The 21697-nt window shown below is 46.4% G+C and overlaps 1 protein-coding gene across 1 annotated transcript in view; it reads left to right on the forward strand.

The window, feature by feature from the left end:
• Window positions 1-21697, forward strand: part of BCORL1 (BCL6 corepressor like 1) — a 145756-nt gene that overhangs the window by 45886 nt on the left and 78173 nt on the right. Inside the window, 4 exon segments of the mRNA XM_077484877.1 lie at window positions 3049-3219; window positions 4310-4400; window positions 10710-11367; window positions 11370-13402. Of these exon segments, the coding sequence (XP_077341003.1) occupies window positions 3049-3219; window positions 4310-4400; window positions 10710-11367; window positions 11370-13402 (2953 nt within the window).

Consider the following 21697-nt stretch of genomic DNA (forward strand, 5'->3'; position numbering starts at 1 on the left):
ATATATATATATATATATATATATATATATATATATATATATATATATATATATATATATATATATATATATTTTTTTTTTGTGATCCTGTTGCTGGCGGTGGGAATGTCGCTGTGACACGGAGGCCTCGCGCTAATAGCACCCGAGGAGGCGCGGCGCACCAGTCACCTCCCAATGGGCAGCAGCTGGCTTTGGCGTTCTCCGATGAACGGCGCTGTGTTTATAGAGGGCTAGGTGTGGCTGAACGCAGGCGATGTGGGTCGCGTCCCGGTCGCCTGATCTCATTCAGTCATCCTTAAGTAACGAGAAAAAGCTGAATCCGGAGTTTATTTTATTTTATTTTTTTTTTCTTTCTTTTTTGTATCCTTGGAGAAATTTGTTTCTTATTTTTTATTTTTTTTTATGTCTAACTGGAAATGTGCGCTCATTTTCCACCGTACGGGAGTCGCTGCTCTGACAGTTTGCTGTATACATAAATATAACTCATTGCTTCCTGTATGTTCCCAGCCCGAAATAGAGGACATGTGTTTTTTTTTTTTTTTTTATATGAAATCGTGCGACTTCTCGGAGGAAGCGCGCTCGTCTCAGGGCACTCCGGGGCGGCATGTCCTGTCATTGCCGGGGAGGGGTGAGATTCAACCGGCTCAGGTTTCAGAGATGTAATGACCTCCCCTAAAAATGTCTCCCCCCCCCCCCCCCCCCTCCTCTCTGCCCTCTAAACTCCCGAGATACAATAGCGCAGCTTTTCCTGCTGCCTTTTGTGAAGGCCATTTAAAGGGACAGTGACCTCCTGAGGCCTTCAAGAGTGGCTTCTTGGAGATTGATGGGACTTTCAGGCTTAACGACCAGCTATTTTTTTTTTATTTTTTATTTTTTTATTGTTTTTATTTCTTAGATGCAACAGTTTAGTTTTCGGATTAAGTTTTCAATTTAGAAGCTCAACAATTTTATATGGTGTGTGTGATAGCGGTGGTGTTGGAATATTTTGGCACTGACGCCCAACAAGGTGAGGGTGTCGGGTTTTGCATAGATCTAGCTACAATCTTGGTACAATTTCCTTTTTAAAGTTTGCCAACAACAATTATGTAGCGTAAAACAAAGGGGCTCTATCTGTCGTTTTTTTATTTCCTCGTTGATAATGCTTGTTTGTTCACCAGCCTATCGCCACCAACCTCTATAAACAAGACCAAGGATGAAGCCAAGGGAGAGACCAAGCTTAAAGCGGAAGTAAACCCTTCCATAAAAAGTTTCATTTATGGCAACATTCCCATTGGTTGTGCTCTTAACCAACCTTTTAAACCATCCAATGGCTGGTGTCGTAACTTATCACATGTGCAGCATCATGGCAGTTGTAGATTAAAGAGAGGCAAAGATGGCAGCTTCCTTGGCTGAAAATGATAGGGGGGTTTACTTACAGTTTAACTTACCACTTGTTGCCCCAACCTCTACTTTTATTATATATTTTATTTATTAAAATAGTGTGTGTGTGTGTATATATATATATATATATATATATATTATACTCTATAGCTATATCTCCATCCTCCCATGAGAGTTGGAGCTGCTATAGCTGCAATGGGTGGGCTGACTCAATATTGGCCCAAGACTGGGATGCCATCAAAGTTCACGTGCGTGTAAAGGCAGGTGTCCCAATACTTTTGAATATATATATATATATATATATATATATATATATATATATATATATATATATATATATATATATATATATATATATATATTTTTTTTTTTTTTTATTATATATTTTATAATAAAAAAATATAAATTTTTATTTTTTTTATTATAAAATATATAATTAAAATATTATTATATATTTTATAATAAAAAAAAAAAATATTATGAAAAAAAAATTATATAAACTTTTTTTTATATATATTTTTTTATTATAAAATATATAATTAAATTATTTATATATTTTTTTTATTATAATAGATGGATATCTCTCCTCAGATATAGATAGAGATTGAGTCGGTGCCCGTAGTTCAGCTTTCAAAATATTTTAATAATGACAAACCTGGGAGCCAGTCTTTTTTTAAAAAGAAAAGACTCTGCCTGACCCAAGATGGACACCAGAGTCACATGGGGCGGCATTGTCCAATAAGCTAGCTTTCTCGTTGACCCAGGAAACCATAGAGTTTGCCTAACTTCCTCTCCAATTGAAGTGCTTCTGCGGGAGAACGCCACCTGCAGTGGAGAAAGTTGACTGCACCCACCTACAAGCTCAAATGCTGCTTTTACAGGCGTTGAAAGTTTTTTTTATTTTTTTATTATTATTTATTTATTTATTTATTTTAATGCTCTGCCTCAACGCTCCTCCATGTTACCTGCACTATATGACAAAAAGTATTGGGACGCCTGCGTTTATACGCACATAAACTTTAATGACATCCCAGTCTTAGTCCGTAGAGTTCAATATTGAGTTGGCTCCACCCTTTGCAGCTATAACAGCTTCAACTCTTCTGGGAAGTCTGTCCCACAAGATTTAGGAGTGTGTCTATGGGAATGTCTGATCATTCTTCCAGAAGCGCATTTGTGAGGTCAGGCACTGATGTTGGATGAGAAGGCCTGGCTCTGACTCTCCGCTCTAATTCATCCCAAAGGTGCTCTATCGGGTTGAGGTCAGGACTCTGCCAGCCAGTCAAGTTCCTTCACCCCAAACTGGCTCATCCATGTCTTCATGGACTTTGCTTTGTGCACTCAATATTAAACCCTACGGGCTAGGACTGAAGGTGTCCATACTTTTGGTAGTGTACAGTGTGTGTGATTTTTTTTATATAAAGTTACATGTTTACCTATGCATAAAATAAGCACATTTTTTAAAACTGCTAACTAAAGCAACATTCTCCAAAAAAAAAAAAAAAAATATTCTAAAAGGAAAAAAAATACATTTGTGCGTGTTGGATGGTAAAGAGATATCACATTATAATCACATGCACATATTTATATTTTATAATGCAAATGATTAAAATATCTATATTCTAAAATGTAAAGTACATCTGTGATAATAAAATCTATTCTGTGTTCCAGCAGGTGGAATCTGCGTAGTACACCGGGGAGGAGGGCAGGGGAGCTGCGGACTCGGTTGGCAGCTCCAGCGGCCCAGCCTCCTGCCATGATATCAGCCGCCCCGCTCTACAGCGGTGTGCACAACTGGACCAGTGCCGACCGCGTGCGCATGTGTGGCATCAACGAGGACAGGTGAGATTCGAACTCTGAAGGCTCCATTATTACATAATCCATGTTACTTTGAGATTATGTACAACATGTCGATATTTACACACTCATTTGTATTATCTAAGATAAAGTAGAGCAGGCATCTGCAATTAGCGGACCTCCAGCTGTTGCAGAACTACAAGTCCCATGATGCATAGCAAGACTCCGACAGCCACAAGCATGACATCCAGAGGCAGAGGCATGATGGGACTTGTAGTTTTGCAACAGCTGGAGGTCCGCTAATTGCATATCCCTGAAGTAGAGACTTTCCGCAGGGGGGATCTCAATGGGACAGCAAAATGCATTTCACTGTCTGACATCACTCCGTGTGGACATTTCATTCTCCACTGTCGCACTGACCCGCACTTCACTCTCTACTACCACAGTGTCTATCAGTTTACACTTTGCCACCACACCGGCCTGGCCTTCACTCTCCGCCACCACACCGGCCTGGCCTTCACTCTCTGCCACGATACTGGCATGGCCTTCACTCTTCGCTACCACTTTGGCATGGCCTTCACTCTGCGCCACCACGCCGGCCCGGCCTTCACTCTGCGCCACCACGCCGGCCCGGCCTTCACTCTGCGCCACCACGCCGGCCCGGCCTTCACTCTGCGCCACCACGCCGGCCCGGCCTTCACTCTGCGCCACCACGCCGGCCCGGCCTTCACTCTGCGCCACCGCTCGGGTGCACGCGCTTCACTCTGCGCCACCGCTCGGGTGCACGCGCTTCACTCTGCGCCACCGCTCGGGTGCACGCGCTTCACTCTGCCACCACACCAGCCCAAACTTTATTACTATTTACATGCTCATTTCACTTCCCACATTTCCTGTCTCCTGCAGTTTACTTTCTGCCACCACAAGAGCCCGCATTTCATGCTCTGGCACCACACTCACTCCTCAATCTCTGCCACCACAGCGGTGTGGTCTTCTCTCTCCACCACCATACTGACGCTCCGTCACTCTCAAACTTGTAACACTACTGCTAGTCAGCTGCCAGTTGCCTATAATGCATGATGTCCGGTCCCTCAGACCACCTTGCAACCTGTAATTTTCTCCCCTTGGTTTTGGACAGAAGGACGCCTCTCTCTGATGAAGAATCCAAATTGAGCAGTACACAGCCCCTGGGGTGCGAAGAACGTTGTGTGAGCAGTGTCCTCTCCAAGGTGAGCTTTGTCTAAACGCAACACCCAAAAAAAGTTAATCTTCTACCTTTTTTTTATTTTTATTTTTTTATTAATGGATTTTCCTTCCAAACACTCAAAGGGGTATCCTGGAAATTTGCTCTACTTTTGTGGTCAGGTACTCCCAAGGTCATGTTTTCAGTCCTTTTCTTATGCAAGCAGTTTATTGTGTTGCCCGCTCATCTATCACATTAGCCTATCTTACTGAGGAATATTCTGATTAGGGATGAGGCTGGGTTTGATCCAAACTTATGTTTGGCCAAAACTGGAAGGAGTCTGTCAATGTCTACACAATCGGGGTTGTTTGTGACATTGAGGTCAATGGCCATTTGAGGTCAGTGTCACTGACTGCTTCCTTCTGGGTTCAGCTGAACAGTCTTGGTAGGGGCAGGGCTTTGCTTCCTCCAGGCAAAGCTGCCTCCCCGATGAATGGGGATCTGATGACTGGTGGGAAAACATTCAAGGAACAGCCAGGAGAGGAGAAATGAAGCACAGAGCCACAAAATAAACAAAGCAGGGAATTCCGTGCAGTGCAAGTTCACCGGTACAGCTTCCTCTCCAGCAAAAGGAGAACCGTGAGCAGCACAGTGCTGACATTGCTAGTCTCCTGGGTTTTGGAGTGAGATTAGGCAATATCAGAGGCAGCAGTGCCTTGGATCGGGGGTCTCCAAACGTTCCAAACACAGAGACCATTTACTGTCCTTCAGACTTTAGGGGTTGAACTGTACCCTGTATGAGTAGAAAATGCCATGAGAGTAAACCATGCCCCTTAAGTGGAAGAAATGGTGCCCCATCACTGGCGTTGGTGGGGGAGGACTAGGGCCTCACCACTGGCGTCGGTGGGGGAAGACTAGTGGGCCCTCCACTGGCGTCGGAGGACTAGTGGGCCCTCCACTGGCGTCGGAGGACTAGTGGGCCCTCCACGGGCGTCGGAGGACTAGTGGGCCCTCCACTGGCGTCGGAGGACTAGTGGGCCCTCCACTGGCGTCGGAGGACTAGTGGCCCCATCATTGGTGGCAGTGGGTGAAATAGTTTCTCATATCAGTGGCTGGAGTAGTGCCTCAAGGGCCAGATTAAGGCAAGCAAAAGGGCCACATCCGGAGCCCAGGCCACAGTTTGGAGACCACTGCCTTAGGTGATCTAACACTGCAGATGTAAAACTGAGGCTACAGAACAGGCGTGCCTAGGCACAGAAAGTGCTCTATATAATATAGGTACTTCTATTACAGTGATGGTGAACCTTGGCACCCCAGATGTTTTGGAACTACATTTCCCATGATGCTCATGCACTCTGCACTGTAGTTGAGCATCATGGGAAATGTAGTTCCAAAACATCTGGGGTGCCGAGGTTCTCCATCACTGTTCTATTATATAGAGAGATTTTAAAGGAAAAGGTAAATCGTTCAGGGTACTGCTTGGGGATAATAAACATGAAGACCACAACTCTTCATTTCATGGGTTCAGTTTAATGGCCAGTATAGGCCTAGCCTTGGGATTGGGATAAGCCATTTCAGTCCAGGAGAGGAGACTGTACAACAAGACTGAGAAGAAGCCTGGAGTTCGGCTTTACCGAAGCCTCCAAAAAAAAAAAATTTAGTAGGTAAAATCCTGTTTCTCTCTGTTGCTTTGACCTCTGCTGAAGGCTCTTCGGGGACCAGAGGACAAGGTCAGAAGACTCTTCAGGCAGAGCCGATAACGGGCCCGTCTATGATTGTACTTTTGTTGTTCCTCCAGCATGACGCGTTCTGGTGGCTACAAAACACTCCGTTTCCGAGCGTCTCTGGAAAGTACTCGGTGAACTCCTGTGAAGGATTTTCCTAACCGTCAGGCAGGAGTGATCACAAAGGCGCGGTAACGCTCGGGAGCATTGTGTGTTCTGTGCCGAGTCTAGAGGGGTCGTGTTGAAGAGTTTGCGTTAGTCCCTGAGGTTTCTGAGAAAGGGATGTTCAAGGTCATCTTCAACTTCGGAGGGGGTGAAAACGCTTTGTGGCCAATTTAACCACTTCAGCTCCGGAAGGGTTTTACCTTCCATCATGATCAGGCAATTTTCTGGTATTTAGCACTGCGCGTTTAACTGGTAATTGCGCGGTGATGCAACACTGTATGCAAATTACATTTCATATCTTTTTTTTTATTTTATTTTTTTTCCCCACAAATGAGCTTTGTTTTATGGTGGTATTTGATCACCAACAAGTGTGTGTGTGTGTGTGTGTGTATGTGTGTATAGATAGATAGATAGATAGATAGATATAGAGAGAGTTGGCCCACCCTTTGCAGCTACATAATGGCTTCAACTCTTCTGGGAAGGATAAGAAGGCCTGGCTCGCAGTCTCCGCTCCTAATTCATGCCGAAGGTGGTCTATGGGCTTGAGGTCAGGACTCTGTGCAGGCCCGTCAAGTTCCTCCCACCGCAAACTCACTCATCCATATCTTTATGGACCTTGCTTTGTGGACTGGTGCGCAGTCATGTTGGAACAGGAAGGGTCCATCCCCAAACTGTTCCCACAAATTTGGGAGCATGAAATTGTCCAAAATTTCTTGGTATGCTGACGCCTTAAGACCCCTTTCACACCAGGGCGTTTTGCAGGCGCTATAGCGTTAGAAATGGCTCCTGCAAAACGCCCTAAAGAAGCTGCACCATTGTGTGTAGCGTGAAAGCCCCGAGGGCTTTCACACTACAGCGGTTGCGCTGGCAGGACGTCAGAAAAAAGTCCTGCCAGCAGCTTCTTTGGAGCGGTGAAGGAGCGGTGTGTTTACCGCTCCTCCACCGCTGCTGCCCATTGAAATCAATGGGGCAGCGCCGTAATGCCGCCGGCAAAACGCCGCCATTGCGGCGTATTGCCGGCGGTTTTAACCCTTTCGCGGCCGCTAGCGCCTCAAATCCGGCGGTAAAACGCCGCTAAAAATAGCGACGTTTTACCGCCGACGCAAGGTGTGGTGTGAAAGGGGTCTAACAGTTCCTTTCACGCGGACGTTCCGTTCAGGTCCGCCTGTCAGTTTTTCAGGCGGACCTGAACGGATGCTCCATAGGGCTCTATGGAGAGTCAGATGTCAGCGGTGACATGTCTGCTGACATCCGAGCCGCTCCGATCCGAAAAAGTGTGACGGAGGAAAAAGCTATTTTTCCATCCGTGATCGGATCGGGTGACGACGGACGCTGCGGTCCGTCGTCAGCTGATCTCCCATAGGGGAGAGCGGCGCTGTGACAGGTCCGTCCCCTGCGCAGTGTGCAGAGACAAGACCTATCATCTTCCTGCTCAGTGGAGAACGCTCCGGCGATCCCCGCTGAGCAAACGGATATCCACGGGGCGGATCAGCACTGATCCGCCCCGTGTGAAAGGACCCTAAGGGGCCAAGCCTAACCCCTGAAAAACAACCCCACACCATAATCCCCCCTCCACCAAATGATTTGCACCAGTGCACAAAGCAAGGTCCATAAAGACACGGAGGAGCGAGTTTGGGGTGGAAGAACTTGACTGGCCTCACCTCTAACATGTTTTCTTCTAATACCCCGTACACACGAGCGGATTTTCCACTCAAGCTCGGCCTGCATATACACAACTGACAAAAGTTCTCTGAACTTTCGACCGTGAAGAACGCCGTGACATACAAAACTACGACGAGCCGAGAAAATTAAGTTCAATGCTTCCGAGCATGCGTCAAATTTGTTTCCGAGCATGCGTAGGAATTTTGCACGTCGGAATTTCCGATCTGAACTTTTTTCCGACTGAAAAATTGAGAACGTGCTCTCAATCTTTTCCTGGCCCGAAATTCCGCCAGCAAAAGTCCGATGGAGCGTACACACAATCGCGTTTTCCGACCAAAAGCTCTCATCGGACTTTTGCTGGCGGAATTTCCGGTAGTGTGGCATAAGGTTGTCCTGTGTTTGGCTCCATCCATCTTCCCACCAACTCAACCATCCCCGCAACAAGATGCTGCCACCACAATGTTTCACAGTGGGGATGGTGTGTTCAGGGTGATGTGCAGTGTTTTCCGCGACACATAGCGTTTTTGCTTGTAGGCCAAAAAGTTAAATTTTGGTCTCATCTGAGCAGATCACCTTCTAACACATGTTTGCTGTGTCCCCCCACATGACCTCTCACAAGCTGCAAACAGAACTTCTTATGGCTTTCTTTCAATAATGTCTTTCTTCTTGCCACTCTTCCATAAAGGTCAGATTTGTGGAGAGACGACTAATAGTTGTCCTGTGGACAGATTCAAGGGGTATGAAAATTTCAAGGGGTATGAATACTTTTTCAAGGCACTCTATGCTTTTTAGTTGAGGGTTTAGTACCCCTGTTGGGTTTTTATTGCTGTCTGTGTCTCTTTTGGGGAAAACAACCCCGACTATTGGTTCTGGTGACCGTTGTATCTACTTAAAGACCAACTCTGGGAAAAAAAACAAAAGTTTCCCATGCAGTGGGGCTGTGCTCGCAGTTCATGGGGTTAACTGCCCGTGTTTGTTGGGGGTGGGTTATAAGAGAGGAGATTTATTCCCTTAATCTTCCGATCCTCCCAGCACAAGACCGGTCTGGCATCTCCACGCTCCAGCGGTCTTGATTTGTGGGCTGTTCCTGATGTTGTCATCTTCCATAGACCAGAAACAGTCCACTGCTGGATTGTGGGGTGCCGTTTTCTGATGGAGCTAAGGATCGGGTGAGTATAAGCTTTCTCCTCACCCCTAGACAAAATGAGCATGCAGTTCCATTATATGAGCAGGGTTTTTTTTTTTTCCCCGAATTTCGGTTTTAAATCAGACTTTCACTCTCTGGAATCCTCCCACTGCCTTGATAAATGAACCTTTAAGAGAAACCTCATTATACTTTAAGAAGTGATTGGATATTATGACTTAACAATGACCGTTGTTGCCTATTTCGATCCTCTTCTGTTGATGATAAACTAATTTCTCTCTCTCTCTCTCTCTCTCTCTCTCTCTCTCTCTCTCTCTCTCTCTCTCTCTCTCTCTCTCTCTCTCTCTCTCTCTCTCTCTCTCTCTCTCTCTCTCTCTCTCTCTCTCTCTCTCTCTCTCTCTCTCTCTCTCTCTCTCTCTCTCTCTCTCTCTCTCTCTCTCTCTCTCTCTCTCTCTCTCTCTCTCTCTCTCTCTCTCTCTCTCTCTCTCTCTCTCTCTCACCGCGGTCTGGACTAGGACCGAGTGAGGCTCCAATCCAGACCGTTGGCCCACCAGCCTGCAGCAGAATCTCCGCTACGCAACAGTCATTGGTTTCTAGGACCACCAGTGTCTCAGCAGCCAATGGCGTGTGTGCCCGGCACCCCGCAGCAAGCTTCTCTGCCCAGCTCCCACCCTCCTGCCTGACTACAGGGACATATGCGCTGCTGGGTCACAACTGATCTATAATGATAAACTTGATACCCGGATCTAAAGGGACACTCTGAAGAGGACGCCTAATATAAGGGGGCTCTCTGATAAGAACATCTCATGTAAGAGGGCAATCTGATGGGGGATACCCAGTGTAGGGGGGTACTGTGATGAGGATGCCTGATGTAAGGGAACACCTTATGTAAAGGGGCACTCTGCTGGGGGGCGCCTGACGTAGGGTCTGGTGGGGGGCGCCTGACGTAGGGTCTGGTGGGGGGCGCCTGACGGCGCATGCTTGAGATTTGGACCTCAGCTAACGGAAGTTTAGCGACTGTACCTCCTTGAATTTTAATTCAATACCCCTGGCATATTGTATTTACACGTGTGTGTGTGTGTGTGTGTGTGTGTGTGTGTGTATGTGTATGTTTTTTGTTTCTGTTTTTTATTTTTATTTCTTCAGTCGCTACATCTTCATGGGAGGTAAGAGAGGAGGGGTTTTCTCGGCTAAGCACGCCCCCCTGCCTGCCTGCATGCCTGACCTAAGGGCAGATGGATTCCATAAAGTAAATGTTACATGAATGATCTGCTCTTACTCAAGATGGCTAGAAATGCTGGGGGGGGAGCGGTTGTGTTTTTTTTTGTTTTGTTTTTTTTTTGTTTTGTTTTTTTTTTTGTTTTGTTTTTTTTTGTTTGTTTTTTTAAACTGACTTCTGGACAAAATTAAGCATGCAGACAGAAATGGATGAGTTTAGTTTTTGAATAGTAAAATGGACTATCCACTTTACTTGGCTTCTCCAGACCATCTGGTTCTAGAAACAGACAATTGAATAGCCCATCTCTGCTGTCGAGTATTAGATTGGCAATCGGAATAGTCCCCTCTGCTCTTTGTAAGGAGAATATGTAGAAATATAATCCTTATTGCTTTTTCATTCTGCATATTTGCTGATTTTTTTATTTTATTTTTTTTATTTCAGGTGGATATAACACCAGCGCCCAACCAAAGTGATGCCCTGATGCTGCAGGAAGATGGCGGCGCACAGGTTGGAGCTGGCCAGCGACTAGAGGAAAAGCCCCCGGACCCCGCTGTCTCGGAGCCTGCTGTGACGGCACCGTTGTCCAAATCTAGAGGCAAGACTCGAGCACTTGAGGCCAAGCAAGCCGCTAACATGCTGGATACAAAAGTTCAAACCGCTTCGAGTAAACATGGTAAAAAACTAGAGTCTGCCAGGATTCCGGCTCAGGAGAAAGCAGCGGGCACAGAACCCCCTGCTCTCCGGCCTGCCGATGTGGATCCTTCCACGAAGCAAAAGCCTATCCTGGGCCCTGGATTACAAATTGCAGGCCAGCCGGTGGAGGCCTCCCACACAGTAGTCTCGTCTAGCTTTGGCACCCTTACCCCATTCACTATGAGCAGAATCTGCTTCTCCACCACTCAGGTCCCTACCGTGCAGAAGCTTCCTCTGTCCTTTCCAACCGGTACTGTCTTAGCGCCGAGCCAGCCCTTAGTTTACATCCCTCCAGCCAACTGTGGACAGCCCCTCAGTGTAGCTACCTTGCCTACCACGTTTGGCGTCACTCCGACTCTAACCCTTCCCATGCTGCCCGCCTGTTTGCAGGACAGATGTCTAATCCAGACCCTTCGGACATGCACACCCATGCTTTCGCCTCTCCACTTGGAAGACCCTTAACCACTGACCCTAAAGTGGCTACTACCGAAACAAACAAACCAGTCAGCACAGCCCCTTCCATTACCCTTACCAACAGCAATAGCATCATCCCATCTACGGCTGACGGCTCCATAGCCTCCACGGACACCACGTCCTGCACACTGTCCTCCACACTGTCCTCCGCACTTACAGCTTTACAGACTCTGTCCGCACATCCCACTCTTCCCATGGTTAACGTAAGCCCCATCGCCCTCACCACCTATTCAAGAACGCCTTCTAGCCTAGAACCTCAAAGCGATTCCTCCTCGTCATCCGTGTCCCCTTTAAAGTCCCCACCGCAGCTGGAGCGAGAAATGGTGTCTCCTCCGGATGTTTACGAAATGCCTTTGGACTTGTCCTCCAAATCCCACCGTCATAAACATGCCCCATCCAACCAACGTAAGACTCCTCCCATGCCAGTGTTAACGCCGGTGCATACCAGTGGGAAAGCCACCCTGACTACCGTCTTGTCCAGGTCCGACTGTAACTCCCAGCGGCTCATGCCAAACACCAGCAGCAGTGTTAACCAGACTTTACGGGGGGCGCCACTGGTCATGTTCCCAGAGTTCTTGAGAAACGGAGATCCGGGGTCACCACAGCTGGCGTCTGGGTCTTGGATCAAAAACTCTGCCGCTCTTATTAGTACCATTCCGGGTACTTACGTAGGGGTGGCCAACCCAGTGCCTGCCTCTGTGTTGTTGAACAAAGACTCGAACTTGAGCCTTAACACGGACACCCGCAATCTGGCAAAGCAGGAACCTATCTCAATCATTGACCAGGGAGAGCCAAAGAACTCAGGGTCGTGCGGCAAAAAAAACAGCCAGGCCAATGTCGACGGCCAGCAAGCCACCGAAAAAAGAAACCTTCTCGGACGGGTCCCTACAGTGAACTCCGTATGTCCGTCGAAGGATTGGACCTTATCTGGACACGGGACAGTACACCCAAAGTGTCCCTTAAACGGGAAGCCTAGCAATTCTCAGGTTCTGCCAGTTACTTGGTCTCCGTACCATCAGACGTCGCTGCTTTCCATCGGCTTACAGGCCGCAAGCACACTCCATTCAAACCAAGGTCCTCCTCACAGACTTCCTGTTGCAGAATACACTTTATTCCCCAACATTCTTCCAGCTGAGTCCAACGCAACGCCTCAAAGTACTGGTGACTCTGCGCTTAACGCCCAACTGAAAAACTCTACGGGAGCTGCTCCGGAGCTGGACACGTCGGCCAAGGCAAGGACGTGCGAGACTCTTTCGAAGCAGCATAAATCCCATACCAACAAAACACTGCTTGCACCAAAACCTTCTGCAGGAAATAACGTTCTATGCCCTCAGCCAGGTGTGGCAGACAGAGCAGATTGTAGTGTAAACTCTCTACAGGGGGTGGAGGAAAGCCTCCTTTTAAATAAAATTGCCGAAAAAACGAACTGCAAAGACAAAATTCGCCCAAAGCTGAGTTGCAGTCGAAAGATCTTCGGCGAGGCCAAGCCGAAAAACAAGGTCTTGGCCTCGTACATGACCAATGACCAGCTGCCCGCGGTTCAACCAAACGACGGTAGCCATGGCTTTTCTCTGCTGGGCCTGGACTGCGCTAAAACAGACTTGAAGGCCGATCTGCCGCAGGATCAGCCCACTCAGCGGAAACGGAGCCACAAGAAAGCACACGCGCCGGAGGCGACGCACTGCGTGCAGGAGGTGGACTTGAGCAAGGTCAAAATCGAGCGGATAGACGACGACGAGGAAAGCTTCGGACGCTTGCCGACCTTTAACGATTCGCCTTGGTCACCCATGGAAATGCCACCCATTACCAAAATCAAGGCCAGGGTAAAGAAGGAACCGGGGTTGAGGGGACGTATGAAGCGGGTGGAGGAATTAATGCCGACCAAGACCAGACAACCGAAGACGAAATGTAAATCTAAGCAAAAAGAAGATACAGATCACACCATGGAGGAACCTCCCAAACGGAAGGTGAGCAGACCCAATGATGCCGATAATTTGAGATGTTGTTGTGTGACTGTCACGATAGCAGAAACCTGCATCAACGTTCGTTCTGTGTGAATGTTGACAAAAGCGAATGTTTCTGAGCCATTTCCTCTCCAGGTTAGATGTACTTCATCCCCGATGGATTATACAATCTTCTTCCATCCATGGTGGGAGGTAAGAAAAGTGCCCAATTCTCCCATCACCGCAGTGTTATGGGGGAATCCCTCCCACGGAGCTATTGTGTTCTGCCGCCAGCAGTGATTGCATGAGAAAAATCTGCAGGGCTGGTTGGTAGATGGATCAAATATTGCCCAGTTTAGTAGGGACTGGTAGGTATTTTACCAAGTCATGCTTTTCTATAGCCAGCCAACTATGGATCGAATATTGGCCGGTTTAGTAGGGACTGGCTGAGATTCGGTCCATCTGTGGGCAGGCTGGTTGTATGGTTTAGTAGGGACTGACTGAGAGTCAATTGAGTTCAGTACCAGCCTGCCCATAGATGGACTGAATCTCGGGCCAGTCCCTACTAAACCGGACAATATTCGATCCATAGATGGCTGGCTTTAGAATAGCATGACTTGGTAAAATACCTCATAGCTACTAGATCAGTGGTCTCCAACTTTTGGCCCTGGGGCCAGATGCTGCCCTTTGCTTGCGTTTTATTTTTATTTTTTTTTCATCCAGCCCTTGGGACACCGACACCAATGATGGGGCACTATTCCTCCCACTGACACCAACAATAAAGCCAGCCATAGACTGCGGAGCAATTCTCTTTCCTGCATGGGTTGCAGGCAAGAAAATCGCTCCATTTCCCCCCCATCAACGCAGTCAGTGCTGATGGAGGGTGGTCAGTCGAGATTTGAACCATTTACCCCTATTGGCCACAACCAAAGCTTGAATAGTAGACTGGCCCTTTGTGTTCTCCTGGTGGTGGGGGGTGGGGGGGTGGTCAGATCGACATTTGAACCATTTACCCCTATTGGCCACAACCAAAGCTTGAATAGTAGACTGGCCCTTTGTGTTCTCCCGGCGGTGGGGGGTGGGGGGGGTGGTCAGTCGAGATTTGAACCATTTTACCCCTATTGGCCACAACCAAAGCTTGAATAGTAGACTGGCCCTTTGTGTTCTCCCGGCGGTGGGGGGTGGTCAGTCGAGATTTGAACCATTTTACCCCTATTGGCCACAACCAAAGCTTGAATAGTAGACTGGCCCTTTGTGTTCTCCGGGGGGTGGTCAGTCGAGATTTGAACCATTTTACCCCTATTGGCCACAACCAAAGCTTGAATAGTAGACTGGCCCTTTGTGTTCTCCCTGCGGTGGGGGGTGGGGGCGTGGTCAGATCGACATTTGAACCATTTACCCCTATTGGCCACAACCAAAGCTTGAATAGTAGACTGGCCCTTTGTGTTCTCCCGGCGGTGGGGGGTGGGCAGTCGAGATTTGAACCATTTACCCCTATTGAACACAACCAAAGCTTGAATAGTAGACTGGCCCTTTGTGTTCTCCCGGCGGGGGGGGTGGTCAGTCGAGATTTGAACCATTTTCCCCCTATTGGCCACAACCAAAGCTTGAATAGTAGACTGGCCCTTTGTTTTGGAAAGTTTTCGGACACTCCTTCACTAGATGACGATCTCTGTAAAAAAAAGTATTTATTGCCTGTGATCCACCGGCTCCTTCTAGTGGCCACAATGTGGTAATTTCCAGATTCACACATCTATGAATGAATCGTAGCATTCAACCTGGAGAGGAAATAACTTGGTAACGTTTGGATTTTTGCACACCCCCCCTGTCACAAAGAACAAATGCCCAGTGCCTTGCAAAATATTCATACCTCTTTTAAATTTTCCACATTGTCATGTTGCTACCAAAAAGTGTAAAATGTAATTTATTGGGATTTCTGTGATGGACCAACACAAAGTGGCACATAATTGTGCAGTGGAAGGAAAATGATAAATGGTTTTCAATGTTCTTTGCAAATAAATATGTGAAAAGTGTGGGGGGTACATTTGTATGGCGCCCCCCGGAGTCAATACTTTGTAGAACCGCCTTTCTCTGCAATTACAGCTGCAAGTCTTTTTGGGGATGTCTCTACCAGCTTTGCACATCTAGAGAGGGACATTTCTGCCCATTCTTCTTTGCAAAATATCTCAAGCTCTGTCAGATTGGATGGAGAGCGTTTTGATCAGCAATTTTTAAGTCTTGCCACAGATTCTCAATTGGATTTAGGTCTGGACTGTGACTGGGCCATTATAACACATGAATATGCTTTGTAGCTCTGGCTGTATGTTGGGGGTCGTTGTCCTGCTGGAAGGTGAACCTCCACCCCAGTCTCAAGTCTTTTGCAGACTCTAATGGCGTGTACACATGATCGTAAATTCCACAGCAAAAGTCAGATGAGAGCTTTTGGTCGGAAAATACGATCGTGTGTGTACGCTCCATCGGACTTTTGTTGGCGGAATTTCCACCAGCAAAAGATTGAGAGCATGTTCTCTATTCTTTGGTCGAAAAAAGTTTGGAGCGGAAATTCCGATCGTCTGTACAAATTCAGACGTGCAAAATTACTACGCATGCTCGGAAACAATTTGATGCATGCTTGGAAGCATTGAACTTTTCCTAGGCTCGTCGTAGTGTTGTACGTTTGAAAGTTCAGAGAACTTTTGTGTGACTATGTGTGGGCAAGCCAAGCTTGAGTGGAATTTCATTGAAAAAACCATCCAAGTTTTTTCAGACGGAAAATCTGCTCGTGTGTACGCGACATAACAGGTTTTCTTCTAAGATTGCCCTGTATTTGGCTCCATCCATCTTCCCATCAACTCTGACCAACTTCCCTGTGGGGATGCTTTTCTTCAGCAGGGACAACAAGATGCTGCCACCACCATGTTTCACGGTGGGGATGGTGTGTTCAGGCTGTCATGCAGTGTTAGGCTGGATTCACACCAATGCAGTTTTAGTGCTTTTTGCTTTTTGCAGATTTGCACTGCAGTCCATTTAACATGGTTTCCTATGGAACACGTTCTGTAGAGCAAATCTGCAAAAAGCACAAAAAAATGCAGATTTGTGGAGAGCACCACTAATGCCCTGTACACACGATCGGACATTCCGACAACAAAATCCATTGATTTTTTTTTTTTCCGACAGATGATGGCTCAAACTTGTCTTGCATACACACGGTCACACAATGTTGTCAAATTCTGAACGTCAAGAACGCGGTGACGTACAACACGTCTGACGAGCTTGAAAAAAATTGAAGTTCAATAGCCAGTGCGGCTCTTCTGCTTGATTCTGAGCATGCATAGAACTTCGGAATTTCCGACAACGGATTTTGTTGTTGGAAAATTTGAGATCCAGATCTCAAATTTTGTGTCGGAAATTCCGATGGAAAATGTCCGATGGAGCCCACACACGGTCAGAATTTCTGACCAAAAAGCTCCCATCGAACATTTTCGATGTGTACGCGGCTTTATAGTTGTCCTGTGGACAGATTCTCCCACCTGAGCTGTGGATCTCTGCAGCTCCTCCAGAGTTACCATGGACCTCTTGGCTGCTTCTCTGATGAATGCTCTCCTTGCCCGGCCTGGTCAGTTTAGGTGGACGGCCATGTCTTGGCAGGTTTGCAGTTGTGCCATACTCTTTCCATTTTCGGATGATGGATTGAACAGAGCTCCGTGAAATGTTCAAAGCTTAGAATATCTTTTTTATAACCCAACCCTGCTTTACACTTCTCCACAACTTTATACCTGACCTGTCTGGTGTGTTCCTTGGCCTTCATGATGCTGTTTGTTCACTAAGATTCTCTAACAAACCTCTGAGGGCTTCACAGAACAGCTGTATTTATACTGAGATTAAATTACACACAGGTGGACTCTATTTACTAATTAGGGGACTTCTGAAGGAAATTGGTTCCACCAGATTTTAGTTGGGGGTATCAGAGTAAAGGGGGCTGAACACAAATGTACCCCACACTTTACAGATATTTATTGGTAAAAAATGTTGAAATACATTTATCGTTTTCCTTCCGCTTCACAATTATGTTCCACTTTGTGTTGGTCTATCACATAAAATCCCAATAAAATACATTTACATTTTTGGTGGTAACATGACAAAATGTGGAAAATTTCAAGGCCCTGTACATGCATTTTCACAGGACAAGAATATCTGCAAATGTTTTATAAATACGCCCCATTTTGTTTGTTCCTTTTACCGGTTTGAAAATTAGTTTAGGATTGTAGTAAATGGTAGGAACGAGAATCTTTACGAGTACTCTTGCAAATGCTCCCGATGCCCAAAACTTGTGGCGCCCGTACAAAGCGAGTCGGTGCAAATCGCACTGCAAAGAATCACACGAGGTTTAAACAGGAAGGCGCTGCGATTTCTGTCTGAATTGCATGTGGTTTCACGCGCCGCTCCTGTGTGGGGGAACCGGCATGCGATTCAGACAGGAATCGCACCGCATTCCTGTTCACAACTCGTGCGATGCTTTGCGCCCGTTCATTTTTGTATGGCTGCCAATCGCACCGCAAAGTATCGGTGCATTCCTTAGTAAACGGTATTACATGCAATAAAAGAACCTTGGTGGTTTTCAGTTGTGTAGCAAAGTTTGGGGTTTTTTTTTTTTTTTTTTTTTTTTTTTTTTTAGTTGGCGTAACATTATCTTTCACAATACATAAAAAAATTACTTTACTGTTTGTCTTATTTTTTAATTCAAAAAAGTGTATTTTGTTCCAAAAAAAAGTGCGCTTAGAAGACCGATGCGCTAATACGGTGTGATAGAGTATTGAAACGACCGCCATTTTATTCTCTAGGGTGTTAGAAAAAAAATGTATAATGTTTGGGGGTTCGAAGTAATTTTCTAGCAAAAAAAAAAAGTTTTTAACTTGTAAACACCAGGTCTGAAAAAAGAGGCTCGGTCTTGGGCTGGGTTCACACTGCTGCGGTGTGCGAGATCGGATGTGATTCGCACCGCACTGCAGATCACATGCGATCTCTGTGCGATGCGATTTCAGCCATACAGATAGTATGGCTGAATTTGCATCGCATCCGGCCCAAACTCATACAGGACCCTTTTTTTTTTGGTCCGCAGCAGAATCGGATCGCATGGGTGTTCACACCATGCGATGTGATTCCTGTCCGAGTTTGAAGATCGCACTGCGATATGCGGACTGATTTGGAGGTGTCATTAACTTTTCACTGGCACTCCCAGCAGTTCGCATAGGGCAGTGTGAACTGCCGCCGGGAGGCATGCGATGTGGGAACCCGCAGTAGATTCGCAGCGTTCCCGCATCGCAGCAGTGTGAACCCAGCCTTAAAGTGGTTAAAAACCATACCAGACTTTAAAAAGGAAGTAAAGGCAAATTTTTTTTTTTTTTTTTTTTTTTTAAAAAGCACACCCTGTAAGGCAAAGGCATAATGAGCTAGTATGCATAGCATACTAGCTCATTATGAATAACTTACCTGAGAATGAAGCCCCCGAAGCGGTCCTCCGTCTTCCTCTTCGCCGCTGCCACGGATCCCAGAGCAACTTCCAGGTCTCGCGGCTCCGGCGCTGTGATTCGCTGGAGCCGCGATGACATCACTCCCGAGCATGCACCATAGACAGCCGTGGCTGTCTTGGGGTAAATATCTCCTAAACCGTGTAGGTTTAGGAGATATTTCTTGGACCTACAGGTGAGCCTTAATCTAGGCTTACCTGTAGGTCAAAGTTGGTTGTAAGGGTTTACAACCACTTTAAAGCGGGGTTCCACCCTAAAGTGGAACTTCCGCTGATCGGAACCCTCCCCCCCCCTCCGGTGTCACAATTGGCACCTTACAGGGGGGAGGGGGGTGGAGATACCTGTCAAAGACAGGTAGTTACACGCACTTCCGGGCATAGACTCCCGTGGGAGTCTACGCCATTTCCTGTCCTGCCGCGCTGTCTGCTGGGACACACACGGGTCCCAGAGACGGCGCGGAGATTTCCTATTGCTCGCGCAGTAGGGAACCGGGAAGTGAAGCCGATTCGCTTCACTTCCTGATTCCCTCACCTAGAATGGTGGCAGCAGCCGAGAGCCGAGCGATCGATCGGCCTCGGCTGCCGGCATCGCTGGAACCCGGGACAGGTGAGTGTCCGTTTATTAAAAGTCAGCAGCTGTAGTATTTATAGCTGCTGGCTTTTAATATTTTTTTTGTAGGTGGAATCCCTCTTTAAGGACCCCATGCTGTGTGTTAATTTTTTTTTTTCCCCCCCCCATTGCTGGCAATGATGAGCCCACTGGTGACTCATGGGTTGCTACGGAAGCAGGGGTTGGCTTGCCCGTTTTGCTCCTTAGCAACAAGCTATTCTTCATATGGAATTCAGATCGGTCGATCGATTTTCAACCCCCCTCTAATCGTTCCAAAAATTTGAAATTTGTTAGAAAACTGATGTAAAAACAACTTAAGAAGATGAAACCCTCCTGTGAAAGTGTCAGAACAGCACTGTGCTGGGACCCGGCAATCCGCAGTTGGGTTGTGTGGGCTCTTCAAGACATCCCGGTTGTCGGCCATCCTCATTATCGCACACGGACGCCGCTAAGCTGTTCGAGATACGGTGAGCGAGGGGAAAAAAGTATTTGATCCGCTGCTGATTTTGTACATTTGCCCACTGACTAAGAAATGATCCGTCTATCATTTTAATGGTCGGTTTATTTTCACAGTGAGACACGGAACAACAACAAAAATATCCCCAAAAAAAACGCATTTCGAAAAAGTTATAAATTGATTTGCATTTCAATGAGTGAAATAAGTAGAGCTGGAACAACGAATCGATTATGAAATTAATCGATTTACTATTTTCATAATCGATTAATCAGCCAGTAACATAATGGGGTTAAATTTAATGAGTCTAATGATATTTACCAGATTGACCATTTAATAGTATATCTCTCCTCTAATAGTATATACAGTATATCTCTTCTAATAATGTATACAGTATATAGCCTCTAATGGTAAATACAGTATATCTCTCCTATAATGGTATATATCCTCTAATAGTATATACAGTACAGTATATCTTCAATAGTATATCTCCTCTAATAGTATATACAGTATATATCCCCTATAATATATACAGTATATCTCTTCTGTCTGTTATTCTCAGAGTGGATTAGATATTTTGCTCCCTAACCATATAGTTGGTTATGTATAGTTACTATTACATATAGAGATATTTAAGGATAAATTGCTTTTTTTTTTTTTTTTTAAACTTTGCATATTAACTAAATTATACACCACACTTTTTTTCTAAGGTTATTAACTGATTAATTGATCGAAGCAATAATCGGCCAACTAATCAATTATGAAAATAATCGTTAGTTGCAGCCCTAGAAATAAGTATTTGACCCCTTTGCAAACTATAACTTTGGTACTTGGTGGCAAAACCCTTGGTGACAATCGCAGAGGTCAGACGTTTCTTGTAGTTGGCCACCAGGTCTGCACACCTCTCAGGAGGGATTTTGTCTCACTCCTCCCTGCAGATCCTCTCCATGTCATTAAGGTTTCGAGGCCAACATTTGGTAACTCGAACCTTCAGCTCCCTCCACATATTTTCTATGGGATTAAGGTCTGGAGACTGCCTAGGCCACTCCAGGACATTAATGTGCTTCTTCTTGAGTCACTCCTTTGTTGCCTTGGCCATGTGTTTTGGGTCATTGTTATGCTGGAAGACCCATCCATGACCCATTTTCAATGCTCTGGCTGAGGGAAGGAGGTTCTCACCCAAGATTTGATGGTACATGGCCCAGTCCATCGTCCCTTTGATGCAGTGAAGTGGTCCTGTCCCCTTAGCAGAAAAACACCCCCAATGCATAATGTTTCCACCTCCATGTTTGATGGGGATGGTGTTCTTGGGGCCATAGGCAGCATTCCTCCTCCTCTTCCTCCAAACACGGGGAGTGGAGTTGATGCCAAAGAGCTGGATTTTGGTCTTATCTGACCCCAACACTTTCCCCCAGTTCTCCTCTGAATCATTCAGATGATCATTAGAAATCTTCAGACGGGCTGTACATGTGATTTCTTGAGCAGGAGGACCTTGCGGACGCTGCAATCTTTCACAGCATAGTGTGTTTCCAGATTTCTTGGTGACGATGGTCCCAGCTGCCTTGAGATCATTGACAAGATTCTCTTGTGTAGTTCTGGGCTGATTCCTCGCCGTCCTCATGATCATTGAAACTCAACGAGGTGAGATCTTCCATGGAGCCCCATACCGAGGGAGAGTGACCGTTATTTTGTGTTTCTTCTATTTACGAGTGATCACACCAACCGTTG

The sequence above is a fragment of the Lithobates pipiens genome, unplaced genomic scaffold (genome assembly GCF_037356315.1).
Source record: "Lithobates pipiens isolate NorthernLeopardFrog02 unplaced genomic scaffold, aLitPip1_a1.2 Scaffold_1, whole genome shotgun sequence".
NCBI lineage: Eukaryota > Metazoa > Chordata > Amphibia > Anura > Ranidae > Lithobates > Lithobates pipiens.